The 15,376-nt window shown below is 39.4% G+C and overlaps 1 protein-coding gene and 1 non-coding gene across 19 annotated transcripts in view; one reads left to right on the top strand and one right to left on the bottom strand.

Annotated features, from left to right (window-relative positions):
* The window catches only part of RBFOX2 (RNA binding fox-1 homolog 2), a 289,582-nt gene that overhangs the window by 200,909 nt on the left and 73,297 nt on the right, over positions 1–15,376 (bottom strand). For all 18 annotated transcript variants that reach the window (XR_005719900.1, XR_005719902.1, XR_005719903.1 and 15 more), the window contains exon 2: positions 4,538–4,588. Coding sequence is in view for 14 of the 18 variants with exons in the window: in XM_040234733.1 (XP_040090667.1) it covers positions 4,538–4,588 (51 nt within the window). In the remaining 4 variants the exon portion in view is untranslated. The remainder of the gene's footprint in view (positions 1–4,537; positions 4,589–15,376) is intronic.
* On the top strand, positions 7,850–7,953 carry LOC120859012. The gene has a single exon (XR_005720027.1). It is a non-coding gene; the product is annotated as a U6 spliceosomal RNA (small nuclear RNA).

Raw genomic sequence — 15,376 nt, 5'->3', positions numbered from 1 at the left:
TCTGGTCTCTGGATGTGCTGAGCCAAAGGTCTCTGGGGAGGTGTAAAGACCACAAGTTCAGTTTCTGCCCAGCTCAGGCTGCTCAGTGACCAGTGTTTCACACTGATAAATGCCTCCCAAATCTCAGAGCACAAAGTGAGAGTTCACAAGGTTAGGCGCATTAATTAACAGGATTCATTTGGATTCTGTATTCATCAAATGCAACAAGCAGCCATTCAATATTTGCCCATTTGCACTACACTAAGGTCTCTAATTCAAAGACCCAGACAGAAAAAACAAAATAAAACCCAAGAAATCAAACTAAAATAAACCTGTCACCATCAGAATGTGCCTCAAAGTAAATTAAGCAGCTTTAAACCATAGCAAAAAGGTCTGCATAGGCCCACAGCAGAGACAGTATTAGTAATAAATGTGCAGCCTACAGAAGTGGGTCCCGCAGCAAAAGAAAGGAAAAATAAAGTAGCTCTAAGCAGAGACTACTTTTTGTGCTTTAACAAATTCCTCTTAATTCCTTCTGCTTAATTCCTTATTGATCTGTAATCCCCACAGGAAGACACATTATACAGTACCTTTTCAGATTCTTTTAAACTTCATAAGCCTGTTCCCCATATTTAACTTCAATTAGTTTTACCTTCCTATATCTAGAATAAGCCTATATCCAAAATAAGCAACATTTTACAAGAAAATATTTGAGTTAGTATACAAAAGTAGATTCAGAGACTGACCACGATCCCTTATGTTTTCAAGGTCCTAGGTGGAAAGTACAGGGTGAAATAGAAAATTTCACTCATTTCAAAGCAGCCCAGAGGGTTGTAGTTTTTTATTTTGGCTGCAAAAATCACCTGAAGGAATTTCTAAATACCTGAATGGTTAAGCCCAATCTTAGACTCACTCAATCAGAATCTCTGGGGCCTAGATCTCCAGGCAATGGTACTTTTTCTGTTATATGTCCAGGATATAGAACTGCTATCAAAGGACATGAATTTCACAGCTTACTGAAGCTCTAGGGCAAATCTAAACCAGAAAGAAAACAGGAAGACCTTCTACATTATCTTTAAGTCTGGGGTAAATGACCATCTCGTTCACCAAAAGCTCCCATAGGAACGACCTTCAGTGCCAATAGGGTTCCCACTGGGAGATGAACACAGAGAGGAACAGCACTTTCTCTTCCCCCCTTTTCGCCAAACCCTACCTGGACCAGTCTGATGCCAACTCAACACCAGAAATGCAAGAACTGAGCCAAAACTTCCAAATCTGGAAGGCACTCAAATAGTGATTGTTGATTACGGTGCCATCCTGGTTTTTAAGCTCAGCATCAGGGGTTTTGATGAGATTTAATTAAGTTCTAGGAAGGGGAACTAGGTCAACCCCTTGGTCTAGCATTCTGAAAATGCACATCCCTTAATGAGCATTATTGGACAAGTCTAATAATGGTGACTTCTTTGGACAGCCCTAACACAAGAGAAGACTCTACACATGGACAAAACCAGAGGGTCGACACCAAAATTAGATTGATTACATTCTTTGCAGCCAAAGATGGAGAAGCTCTATACAGTCAGCAAAAACAACACCGGGAGCTGACTGTGGCTCAGATCATGAACTCCTTATTGCCAAATAAGACTGAAAATGCAGACTGAAATTGAAGAACATGGAGAAAACCACTAGACCCTCCAGGTATGACCTAAATCAAATCCCTTATGACTATACAGTGGAAGTGAGAAATAGATTTAAGGGACTAGATATGATAGAGTGCCTGATGAACTATGGATGGAGGTTCGTGACACTGTACAGGAGCCAGGAATCAAGACCATCACCAAGAAAAAGAAATGCAAAAAGGGAAAATGGCTGTTTGAGGAGGCCTTACAAATAGGTGAAAAGAAGGAAAGCAAAAAGCAAAGGAGAAAAGGAAAGATATACCCATTTGAATGCAGAGTTCCAAAGAATAGCAAGGAGATAAGAAAGGCTTTAACAGCAATCAATGCAAAGAAATAGAGGAAAACAGCAGAATGGGAAAGACTAGAGATCTCTTCAGGAAAATTAGAGATACCAAGGGAACATTTCATGCAAAGATGGGCTTGATAAAGGACAGAAATGGTATGGACCTAACAGAAGCAGAAGATATTAAGAAGAGGTGGCAAAAATACACAGAAGAACTGTACAAAAAAGATCTTCACGACCTGGATAATCACGACGGTGTAATCACTCATCTAGAGCCAGACATCCTGGAATGTGAAGTCAAGTGTGCCTTAGAAAACATCACTATGAACAAAGCTAGTGGAGGTGATGGCATTCCAGTTGAGCTATTTCAAATCCTGAAAGATGATGCTGTGAAAGTGCGCACTCAATATGCCAGCACATTTGGAAAACTCAGCAGTGGCCACAGGATTGGAAAAGGTCAATTTTCATTCCAATCCCAAAGAAAGGCAATGCCAAAGAATGCTCAAACTACCGCACAATTGCACTCATGTCACACGCTAGTAAAGGAATGCTCAAAATTCTCCAAGCCAGGCTTCAGCAGTACGTTAACTGTGAACTTCCAGATGTTCAAGCTGGTTTTAGAAGAGGCAGAGGAACCAGGGATCAAATTGCCAACATCCGCTGGATCATGGAAAAAACAAGAGAGTTCCAGAAAAACATCTATTTCTGCTTTATTGACTATGCCAAAGCCTTTGACTGTGTGGATCACAAGAAACTGTGGAAAATTCTGAGAGAGATGGGAATACCAGACCACCTGACCTGCCTCTTGAGAAACCTGGATGCAGGTGAGGAAGCAACAGTTAGAACTGGACATGGAACAACAGACTGGTTCCAAATAGAAAAAGGAGTATGTCAAGGCTGTATATTGTCACTCTGCTTATTTAACTTATATGCAGAGTACATCATGAGAAACGCTAGGATGGAAGAAGCACAAGCTGGAATCAAGATTGCTGGGAGAAATATCAATAACCTCCCTTATGGTAGAAAGTGAAGAAGAAATAAAAAGCCTCTTGATGAAAGTGAAAGAGGAGAGTGAAAAAGTTGGCTCAAAGCTCAACATTCAGAAAACTAAGATCATGGCATCCAGTCCCATCACTTCATGGGAAATAGATGGGGAAACAGTGGAAACAGTGGCTGACTTTATTTTGGGGGGCTCCAAAATCACTGCAGGTGGTGACTGCCACCATGAAATTAAAAGACGCTTACTCCTTGGAAGGAAAGTTATGACCAACTTAGATAGCATATTAAAAAGCAGAGACATTACCTTGCCAACAAAGGTCTGTCTAGTCAAGGCTATGGTTTTTCCAATGGTCATGTATGGATGTGAGAGGTGGACTGTGAAGAAAGCTGAGCGCCAAAGAATTGATGCTTTTGAACTGTGGTACTGGAGAAGACTCTTGAGAGTCCCTTGGACTGCAAGGAGATCCAACCAGTCCATTCTAAAGGAGATCAGTCCTGGGTGTTCACTGGAAGGATTGATGCTGAAGCTGAAACTCCAATACTCTGGCCACCTCATGCGAAGAGCTGACTCATTTGAAAAGACCCTGATGCTGGGAAAGACTGAGGGCAGGAGGAGAAGGGGACGACATAGGATGAGATGGTTGGATGGCATCAGCAACTTGATGGACATGGGTTTGGGTGGACTTTGGGAGTTGGTCATGACAGAGAGGCCTGGCGTGCTGCGGTTCACGGGGTTGCACAGAGTCGGACACGACTGAGCGACTGAACTGAACTGATATATATCAACAACACTTCTAAACTGATAAGGAATAGTGGATAGGCATTCAAAGATACAAATGATGGCTAGAAATTCAGAGATATTTCTAGGAGATACCCTTTTAAATTTCCTGAAGAGTATCAATATCTCCAAACAGCAGGAGGTAAATTCCAGAGGCAAGGTGTCTTACATCATTTCTGAGGCAGCCTAACCTGTTCTACCCTAACTCAGTCTGCCTCACCAGATCCGAAAAGCACACAAACAGGTAAGGCGTTTTATACCCTTCCCTAAACCTTACTGAGGATGTCTTGGTGGGAGACAGTTTCACTCTAACCCACAAATGGGGCCTGGGCTTTCTCCAATCATCCTCCCTATCTAACAAAGAAAGGCAGCAGAAATTTCCCTGATTAAAACCATAACGCTGAATTCCCCCAGGAACAAGAATGGAATTTTCTTGTTGCTGATTACCACAGGGACTCCAAAAATCTGTGCAGGCAGGGGCTAACTGGCTGGGAATAAAGAGACAAGTCCAACACAAAATCATGAGACATCAAGAAAACCAGGTTAAAAAAATTATCATGTAGCTTGTAAAAGAAAAAACAAAAGCAATCACAATGGTGCTTGAGTGACTTTCCCGCTATAATATCCACAATTTCAATAATGTGATTACAATACCTTTAAAGTTAAGAAATATGTTTTATATATTGCTAATGTAAATTCATTGCTGAAACTAACCAAATCACTCTCCAAAATAAGTAATTCCAGGAAATGTTCTCTATCACGTAGCATTCTTAGATAAAAGACACACACACCAGATCTGAGTTATAAACAACTTATACCAACCTGGCTGTCCCGTGTTGGGAATCCATGATAACCTGGGGTCAGAGGCTCGTTCTGAGACAAAGAAAAGAAAAGAAAACCGTAAGACAAAAGACAGTGTTAAGAATCATCAGAAGCATCCAAAATGATCAGATATACCTTCCCACAGTAGTTCCTGAGGTGTGCCACTGCTCTACTCCACTCTACCTATATACATCTCTGAGTTCAGCAGGCAGGATAGCAAATAAACCAAAACCAAATGAAAAACAGTATTTGCTTAGGAGCACTATCCATAAAGCACTGTGTTCCTCCTCGACCAGCTAAATGCTTGCTTCTCAGCGCCTCTCCAACAGAGCACTCCAGGGGTTTGGGGCAGATCAATTCCTAACTTCACACTACGGGACTCCAGCATGTCTGGCCCCTGAACTCTAAAAGCTAGTAGCACTCCCAAACACTGGACAACGAAAAACCTTCACATATTTCCAAAAGCACCATCGTGGGGAAGGGGACAGAATCACCCCTACTAAGAACTGTCTCTTGACCTGGACAAGTTTTGACCCTTCCCTCTATCAGTTTGCCTTCCTTCAGTTTTGCCCCTGTTCCAGACTTCTTCTACCATCCTACATCCTATGGACTCAAGTGACTCCTAATACATATATGTGTTAAATTTATTAGGTTATTTGCATAATTTACTTTCCATATTATTTATAATTTCATTCATCTTTTTTTAAAGGTGTATCATACTGAGTAGGTCTTCCCAGGTGGCATGAGTGGTAAAGAACCCGCCTGCCAATGCAGGAAAGATAAGACACAAGGGTTCAGTCCCTCAGTCAGGAAGAACCCCTCGAGAAGGGAATGGCAACTCACTCCAGTATTCTTGCCTGGAGAATCCCATGGACAGAGGAGCCTGGCGGACTACAGTCCATGGGATTGCACAGAGTTGTACACAACCGAAGTGACTTAGCATGCACACACCCAGGTCATACCGAGTGTGTGATCTTCACATTAACCATTAAATCAAGATCCTTGAGGGCTAGAATGGTAACTAACAGAAGCTATGCAAACCCTGATTAAGTATAAGGTCATACAGTATGAGGACTCACTAATGGCTTCCTTGACTCATTCAGTCATCCAGTTTACACACATTCTATATCTTACATTTTGAAAGAACTGTTTAGATGACTGACAGAGTAGGAAAGATAAAGAAAACAAGACCCTTGCCTCCAAGGGAACGTTAAAACGGGAGGAGACACACATGCGCCTAAAGTTGTAAGTGAGAACACAGTGTTTCTGCAGGTTTTCAAGGTGCTCAATACAGCTACCTCAAAGATATTCATCCTCTTCTTCAATTCATTTGTATTTCCACTCCTACCAGTGGAAGGTAAGTTAAGAAGAATTTTCATTGATAGGACTTTCTTTTATGATGAGATAGTGAACCTTCCATCTAATGGTACTTCTGCTTTGATTTTATCTACATCTTTGATCATCAAAAATCCACACTCCTTTCAAAAACATGAAAGCAAGGTGTCAACTTAAGCTCCCTGCATAGACCCCATGTCTTTTCATCACGATTTCCCCACAGTCAAGCACAGTGTCTAACACATGCTGGACAGTCAAAAGAATGTGTAAGTAAATAAATGAGGTTCAATAATCCAAAAAAAAAAGAAATCTACTTCTGCTTCACTAACTGTGCTAAAGGCTCTGACTGTGTGGATCACAACAAACTGTGGAAAATTCTTATAAGAGATGCGAATACCAGACTACCTTACCTGCTTCCAGAGATATGTGTATGCAGGTCAGGAAGCAACAGCTAGAACCGGACATAGAACAACAAACTGGTTCAAAACTGGGAAAGGAGTATGTCAAGGCTGTATACTGTCATTCTGCTAATTTAACTTATATGCAGAGTACATCATGTGAAATGCAGGGCTGGATGAAGCACAAGCTGGAATCAAGATTGCCAGGAGAAGTATTAATAACCTCAGATATGCAGATGACACCACCCTTAGGGCAGAAAGAGAAGCAGAACTAAAGAGCCTCTTGATGAAAGTGAAAGAAGAGTGAAAAAGGTGGCTTAAAGCTCAACATTCAGAAAACAAATATCATGGCATCCAGTCCCATCACTTCATGGCAAATAGAGAGAGAAACAGTGACAGATATTATTTTCTTGGGCTCCAAAATCACTGCAGATAGTGACTGCAACCACAAAATTAAAAGACGCTTGCTCCTTGGAAGGAAAGTTATGACCAACCTAGACAGCATATTAAAAAGCAGGGACATTACTTTGCCAACAAAGGTCCATCTAGTCAAAGCTGTGCTTTTTCCAGTGGTCATGCATGGATGTGAGAGTTGGACCATAAAGAAAGCTAAATGCCAAAGAACTGATGCTTTTGATCCATGGTGCTGGAGAAGACTCTTGGTGGCATCACCAACTCAATGGACGAGTTTGAATAAGCTCTGGGAGTTGGTGATGGACAGGGAAGCCTGGCATGCTGCAGTCCATGGGGTCACAAAGAGTCGGGCACAACTGAGTGACTGAACTGAACTGGACTTCAAGGAGATCAAACTAGTCAATCCTAAAGGAAATCAATCCTGAATATTCATTAGAAGGACTGATGCTGAAGCTGAAACTCCAATACTTTAGCCACCTGATGTGAAGGGCTGACTCATTAGAAAAGACCCTGATGCTGGGAAAGATTGAAGGCAGGAGAAGAGGATGACAGAGGATGAGATGGTCAGATGGCACCACTGACTCAATGGACATGACTTTGAGCAAGTTCCAGGAGATGGTGAAGAACAGGAAAACCTGGCACGCGGCAGTCCACGGGGATCACAAAGAGTCGGACACGACTGAGCGACCGAACAAATTAAACATTCAGTTGCTGACTCATAGACAATTCAAGTTCTCTTTTTTTTTATTCCTAAGTCTCTATTTTAGACACTTATAAATTGTCTTCCCCAAGAGAGTACACCAAAGATAATTGCCTTTAAAAGTGATAGGTGCCAAAACAATCATGAGAAAGAATAAAGTTGAAGGGCTCACATTACAAAGCTACAGTAATCAAAACAGTGTAATACTTTTAGGAACAGACAGACAGACCAATGAAGTACAACTAAGAGTCCAGAAATAAACCCTTGCAGTTATGATCAACTGACTTTTAAAAAGTGTGCCAAGAAAAACAATGGAAGAAAGAATAACCTTTTCAACAAATGGCGCTGGAATACCTGGATATCATGTGTTGAAGAATAAAGCTGGCACTCTGTCTTACACCATATACAAAATTAACTCAAGACAGATCATAGACCTAAAATCATACAACACTTAAAAGAAAACAAGTGCTCGCTTCGGCAGCACATATACTAAAATTGGAACGATACAGAGATTAGCATGGCCCCTGCGCAAGGATGATGTGCAAATTCGTGAAGCATTCCATATTTTTAAGAAAGTTGTGGTACATATACACAATGGAGTATTACTCAGCCATTAAAAAGAATACATTTGAATCCATTCTAATGAGGTGGATGAAACTGGAGCCGATTATACAGAGTGAAGTAAGCCAGAAAGAAAAACAATACAGTATACTAACGCATATATATGGAATTTAGAAAGATGGCAATGATAACCCTGTATGTGAGACAGCAAAAGAGACACAGATGTATAGAACAGTCTTTTGGACTCTGTGGGAGAGGGAGAAGGTGGGATGATTTGGGAGAATGGCATTGAAACATGTATACTATCATGTAAGAAACAAATTGCCAGTCTAGGTTCGATACAGGATGTTTGGGGCTGGTGCACTGGGATGACCCAGAGAGATGACATGGGGAGAGAGGTGGGAGCGGGGTTCAGGATTGGGAACTCATGTACACCCATGGTGGATTCACGTCAATGTATGGCAAAACCAATACAGTATTGTAAAGTAAAATAAAAAAATAAAATAAAAATAAACAAAACAAAGGAAATCTTCATGACCTTTGATTACATAATGGTTTCTTCAATATAACTACAAAAACACAAGTGACAAAGGAAAAACAGATTAAACGAACTTCATCAAAACTTAAAACTTCAGTACTTCAAAGGACACCATCACTTCTGGGGATCTAATACACACACAGTGATTACAGTTAACAAGACTGTATGATATACTTGAACTTTGCTAAGAGAATAGGCTGTAAATGTTCTCACCACACAGACACACACAAAGATAATTATGTGACATGATGCAGGTGTTAGTTACAGCTATGGTATTAATCATTTTGCAATATACAAGTGTATCAAACCAACAAGTTGTACACATTAAACTTATACATTGTTAATGCCAACTATGTCTCAATACAGCTGGGGAGGAAAGGATACCATCAAGTTAGACAACAGAATGGGAGAAAATATTTGGAAATCCTTTGTCCAACAAGGGACTTGTATTCCAGAACATAAAAGAACTCTTAGACAAACAATCCAAATTTTTAAATGGGCAAAAGTTGTGACAGGAAGTTCTCCAAAGAGGATATACAAATGACCAATAACCACATGAAAAGATACTCAACACTGTTGGTCCTTAGGAAAATGCACATCAAAACCATAATGAGATAACACACCCACGAGGATGGCTACAGTCAAACAGTCAGACAATAACAAGTATTATCAATGATATGGAGAAACTGGAATCTCACACATTGCTGTTGGGAATGCAAAATGGTGCACACACTTTGGAAACAGTTTGGAAATCCCTCAAAATGTTAAAAAAAAAAAAAAGTGACCATGTGATCCAGCAATTCCACACTAGGTGTAACCAAGAAAACTGAAAACATACATCCATAGAAAGCCTTGTACACAAATGTACATAGCAGAGTTATTTCATAATAGTCAAAAAGCAGAAATAATACAAATGTCCATCAACTGATGAATGGAGAGGCAAAGTGTGGTAAATGTATAACTGAGTATTATTTAGCAATAAGAAAGGAATGCAGTATTGGTAAAACAAAGATGAACTTTAAAATATCATGCTAAGTGAAAAAAATCAGAGACAAAAGCCACAAATTATAATTTCATTTATAAGAGATATTCAGAATGGGCAAATCCATAAAGAAGATTAGTAGTCTAGGGAGTAAAGGGCTTGACTGCTAATGGTTACTGTGTTTTACCTTTGGTGATGAAAATGTTCTGGAATTAGTGATGATGGATTCACTACTCTGATTTTGCTGAAAACCCCAAAACACTAAACACCACTAAAAACACTTTAAAAGGGTGAGATTTATGGTCTGTGAATTATAGGTTAATAAACTTGTTATTTAAAAATAATAATAATAGGCAATGTTGGCTGGCTATTCTCACACTAAGTTTTACAGAGGAGACACCTGTTGCTTTGCTGTTGTTACTTGGGTGCTCAGTCATGTCCAACTCCTTTGTGACCCCATGATTAGGCTCCTCTGTCCATGGGGATTCTCCAGGCAAGAACACTGGAGTGGGTTGCCATTTCCTTCTCCAGGGATCTTTTCAACCCAGGAATCAAACCCACGTCTCTTGCATTGGCAAGCAAGTTCTTTAGCACTGAGTCACCTGGGAAGCCCACCTGCAGCTTGGACCAGAACAAAAATAGGGCTCCTTCCAAAACCCCCAAGAGCCTTGTTCGTTCTGGAGTCCATACATTTACTTCAACACCATTCCCTCCAGATTTTCACAATGCTGATGATAAAGATAATGATACTGAGCCATCAACCAGGCATGGTTCTGGGATGATGGGGAGAAAGGGAAGCAAAAGAGGCAAAGAGAAGATAATAAAACACAGATAACAGGTGGGAAAGGCAGACTTTCAACCCAGGTCTGTTGTACTCCAAAGCCCCTGTTCTTCCCGTTTTATCAAATTATCTTTTTTAATAATCATGCCATATTATTCCTTTACAATAAATTTCAAGACTGTCTGAGAAAGGAATTAGAGGATTAAGAAAGTCATCAAAAACACCCAAAAGCATCATTAACGAAGACCCATCACTCCCAGAGACTATCCTATACATATACTCTGAGCTCAACAACGCACAACACTTTCTTTAAGGGGAAAAAAAAACCCCTGCAAGCGAGCATTGTCAAACCTTTAATAGCAGAGACAGATGCACAGAGATGGGCCAGAGGAAATGGACTTCATCCTTCACCTGCTTAGCAAAGCGGTTCTCCTTTCTTCCCCATCTCTCACTCTTAGAACTCTCCAGCCCTCAGACACGTCCTGCCTCACTGAAGGTGGCCTACACTTAATGACACAGGTTTGCTTTCCTTTTTAGTTTTACTGTATATATACCTGTCCCTTCAAAATGCAGGAACTTTGCATGTTTTTGAATTTTATAGAAATGAATCCTATTGCATAGCAGTTTCCTTTTTTTCTCAATATTCTGAGATTTATCTCCACTTATGCATGCCACTATATTTCACTAACTGACCACTATATTCACTATTTGACCACTGCTTAGTTTTCTGTCTTATGACTATGTCACAATTTATTTATCCCTCTTGCTTTCCTGTTAACAGACTTAAATTGTTCCCCGTTATACTCACAAACCATGCTGCCTGTAAACATTCTTTCAGAGCTCAGGTGTCACCTTCCACCCATATACTGGCAAAAATAAAAATATGACAAATTGGCAAGAAGAGTCAATAGACATCTTCACATCTAACAGTAGGAATACAAGTATATTAGGACTACTCTTGGAAAGCAACTTTACAATAATTATTAAAATATTAAATACTCATACCTTTTTGTAATTTCGTATCTCTGATTTCTTTATCTACTCTAGAGAATCACCTGAACTTATGCTCAAAGAAGCATGTTGGACCATAACAAAAAGAACAGGGATCCTTCCAAAATCCCCAAGAGCCTTGTTCGTTCTGGAGTCTATACACTTACTACAACACCATTTCCTATAGACTTTAACAATGCAACTGCAAAGGTTTTTTAACTCAGTGCTGTTTGCAACACTGAAAAACTAAAAAGAACCTCAATTATAGCGAAATACTGTTATCAACCATTGTCTTTTTTCAACATCATCTGTTGAACTCTGAAAGCTTTTTAAAAGGTAAAAAATCTCAATGAACTAGCTCAAGTCATACTAAATGACCAAAACAGTCAGTGTGCTGTTCCTTTAAATCACCAAAGAAAAGAGGCATTCCTATGGGCTTCCCTGATAGCTCGGATGGTGAAGAATCTGCCTGCAATGCAGGAGACCGGGACTCAGTCCCTGGGTCAGGAAGATCCCCTGGAGAAGGGAATGACAGCAAAACAAATCAGTGTGCTACTCCTTTAAATCACAATACAAAAGAAGTATTTCTACATGAATATAAAATCATAAATAACTGCACAGAGAAGATCTAGAAGGATATACAACAAAGTTATAACAGTGGTTCCCTCTAAGGAGAAGAGCAAGATTTGTGGAAGGTTGACAGGGCATTCTCTATGGGAATTATTTGAATATACAAAATGTAAAATTCATGTATTAAGAACCAAAACAGTCACTATTACCAATGTTTCATAATGGTTTATACAAACAGGTATTTTGTGCAAAAACACCTTCATATAATCTTATTTAGTCCTCACAATGCAGAAAATGGGTTTCATAACCCTCATTTTACAGATGACAAAACTGAATTTCAGAATGATTAAGTGGTTTGCTGAAGGCCAAACAGCTAATGATAGTGGTTGAGCTGCCTTCAGATTCAGGTCTTTTAATTCTATACCTAGTACTCTATTACCTCATGACAACCTGTACAAACCAGTACTGGTCCTGGGAGAGATTGATATAACTGTCTAAAAACCTGCAGATCAGAGTTTTTTAATCAGAGTAAAAATAATTGCTGAAGTGTATCATTTTTAAAATGTTTTATTTCATATTGGAGTACAATTGACTAACAATGTTGTGTTAGTTTCAGGTATGTGGCAAAGTGATTGAGTTATACATTAATAACAAATTTAAAGCGGAGATGAAATTACATGGAACAGATGGGACAGAAATCAGATGTGTTTAAACTCCAGAGAGGAAAGGCTTTAGCAGCTGTACTGCCATAAGCAAGAGTTACTGACCTAGTAAGACTGGAAGACTTAGAAAATGACTGCCAAGACATAGAAGCTGCCCAAAAAAAGGAAAAAAAAAAAGGAATATGTAAGAAATTAAATACTAACCATAAGAATTTTACTACAGGTCAACAATTAAACCTGTTTAGAAGCTTCTGATTAATTAATAAATGTAACTAACAAATAAAGTAATTGTGATGGATCATGTATGTACAACAGACACTGAAAGAAGTGAAGAAAAAAATTACCTGATTTTTATACTCTTCACTGGCTGCTTAGAAGCTCCCACTGCATCTATGTTTGAAGAATCCACTTAAGCAGAAGCATCCTTCATTTATTCAGTAAAAGTGGAATGAACAACTGCTTTATGACAAGTACAGTGCTGGTATCCCTGCCCTTGAGGAGCTCTAAGTCATAATAATAACAAGATAATGTGACTGATAATACAACTAACATCTATAAAAAGAACTACAGGACTCCATAAGATCTTTCGGAAACGTGTGTACTGGAGTGAGGGGTGGGCGATGAGTGGGTAATAGCCTCTAATCTCGTATCAGAGGACAGGATCTCCACACTGTCAAGAACCAAGGAATACTGAAAAGACACAGTGGATTTTAAAACCACTCTTCTAAATGCATTCTGAAAATCATCAACATCATTTCTAAACGATTAGATACATACAAAGGGCCAATAACATATTTGCACATTCCAAATTCAAATCACCTAGAATACTGTGCCTAGGAGGTACAATAGATCAGCTTACTTAAGCATATTTTTTAAAAGAGAGGCACTAAGAGGACTCAGTGACACTGAAGATCAAAAAAGTCTGCTTTCAGTACAGAAATACAGTAGTGATATAACATACTAGCTATAAATCCTAAGCAACGATCAATAAAACTCTGAGGAGTCTAAGGAAGACACAACTCTGCTGGCCTCCCCTGGCTTCACCCACTTAACAGGCCATGTGTTCAGCATCCAGAGATTTATCACAAGAGTATTTTTTTACTGGCTTCTATCAGTGATGAAGGTTGTCTAGGAACAGGAGCACAAAACTGAAAATGTACAAGAAAGCTACATTAAGCAATTAGGAAAAAAAATTTAACCCACCTTACAGTCTTTCTTTTGTATCTAACAAAATCAAACCCACTTCGCAAAATGGAAGAGAAAGAAAAATGCTGAGACTGGAACAAAATAAGTTCTTGCCATCAGGCAATGTGGGAAGAGGAAAGGAAAATTAAGCAAAGGAAAGTAAGAATGAAGCTGTCCTCTAACAAACAAGCCTGGTCAATGGTACTAAGTTTTTCATTGACTTACTTATTCTCAGTTGAAAATTAATTTCATATTACCTTACATACATTTAACAATGAAAGTAAAAATTGATTTAGACCATATTGGCTAGGGAAGAAGAGCAAATCAAGTTTCACAGGGTATTTCAATACCTTTGTTTTGTGGCCCAAGTTACTTAAGTAGCCTATTTTTGAACGGGGACACGGAAAGGAACACCACAGGAACTGAAAAGGCAGCTAAGTTCCACATGTCATTACGTACAAAAACCAGCCTAGCGACAACCACTTCTGATCAGGAAGAGACTGCTTAACAAACCATACAAGGCTCAAGGTACCCAAAGATAAGAGGGCTAACCTGGTAGTATCTAACAACACAGTCCCAATAGAAAGTGCAATGGGTAACTGGCAAACTAAACTTTCACACTACTATATGCTGTGCTGTGCTTAGTCGCTCAGTCATGTCTGACTCTTTGCAACCCCATGGACTGTAGCTGCCAGACTCCTCTGCCTATGGTGATTCTCCAGGCAAGAATACTGGAGTGTGTTGCCATTTCCTTCTCCAGGGGATCTTCCCAACCTAGGGATCGAACCCAGCTCTCCCGCACTGCAGGAGGATTGTTTACCATCTGAGCCACCAGGGAAGCCCATAATAAAACAAAACATAAAGTAATTCATCCCACCTCCTCAACAAGAAAACTGACAGCCAATACCTCTTTGTTACAGTCACCACTTCCACCCCAAATATCCCATTTATTTAAAGACCAGTTCATACTGAGGGTGCTTTATCTCAGCCCTGGGGCTCGTTGCTATTATAATTTTTATAATATTAATTTAATATTAACTTAATGTTAAATTAATTTTATATTAATGATATATTACCATCTATTAATCACATTATTACAGTATATCTATTACATCTGTTATTCCTTAGAGTTCACTCTACTCCTTACAAGCTAATCCCTTATTACTTTGATCTGCTATTACAGTAAATAATTCTTTATGTTAAATTCCTTGTTTAAATTACTTTAGTCTCTTTGTCCTGATTGGACCCAGATTGGTACAGATAAGCTGAAACAAAATGCTAATAGCCACTGATTTCACACAGGACAGATATTATGTTTCATATTTTCTATACATTATCACTCTGTATTCTCACCAAAACTCTATAATATATCTCTCAACAGTAAGAAAACAGGCTTAGAAAATGAAGCAATTTGTTTATGATAATGTAAATCCAGGTTGGTCTGATACTCCAGTCCCTGCTGGTTCCCTACTATAACATTTATTTTTCTTCACAGAACCTAGCAACACTTTTTAAAGAACTAAACATCTATGTCCCAGAGAAGAATGAACAAAGCACTTCTGGCTGCTATACTTAGAAAGGGCAGCTTCCAAGGTTGGCCTCGACTGGTGCCTGGGAACTTAGATTTCAGGAGGGTTCTATTCCCAGAACCAGTTAAGAGTGGCTCACTGTGCCTAAATTGTGCAAACCATATGGTTGATGCCGAACACTGCTTTCCTTCTGG

The sequence above is a fragment of the Oryx dammah genome, unplaced genomic scaffold (assembly GCF_014754425.2).
Source record: "Oryx dammah isolate SB20612 unplaced genomic scaffold, SCBI_Odam_1.1 HiC_scaffold_29, whole genome shotgun sequence".
Taxonomy (NCBI): Eukaryota; Metazoa; Chordata; class Mammalia; order Artiodactyla; family Bovidae; genus Oryx; species Oryx dammah.
The sequence above is the reverse complement of the archived record's forward strand: the minus strand, read 5'-3'. Positions and strand labels throughout refer to the sequence as shown.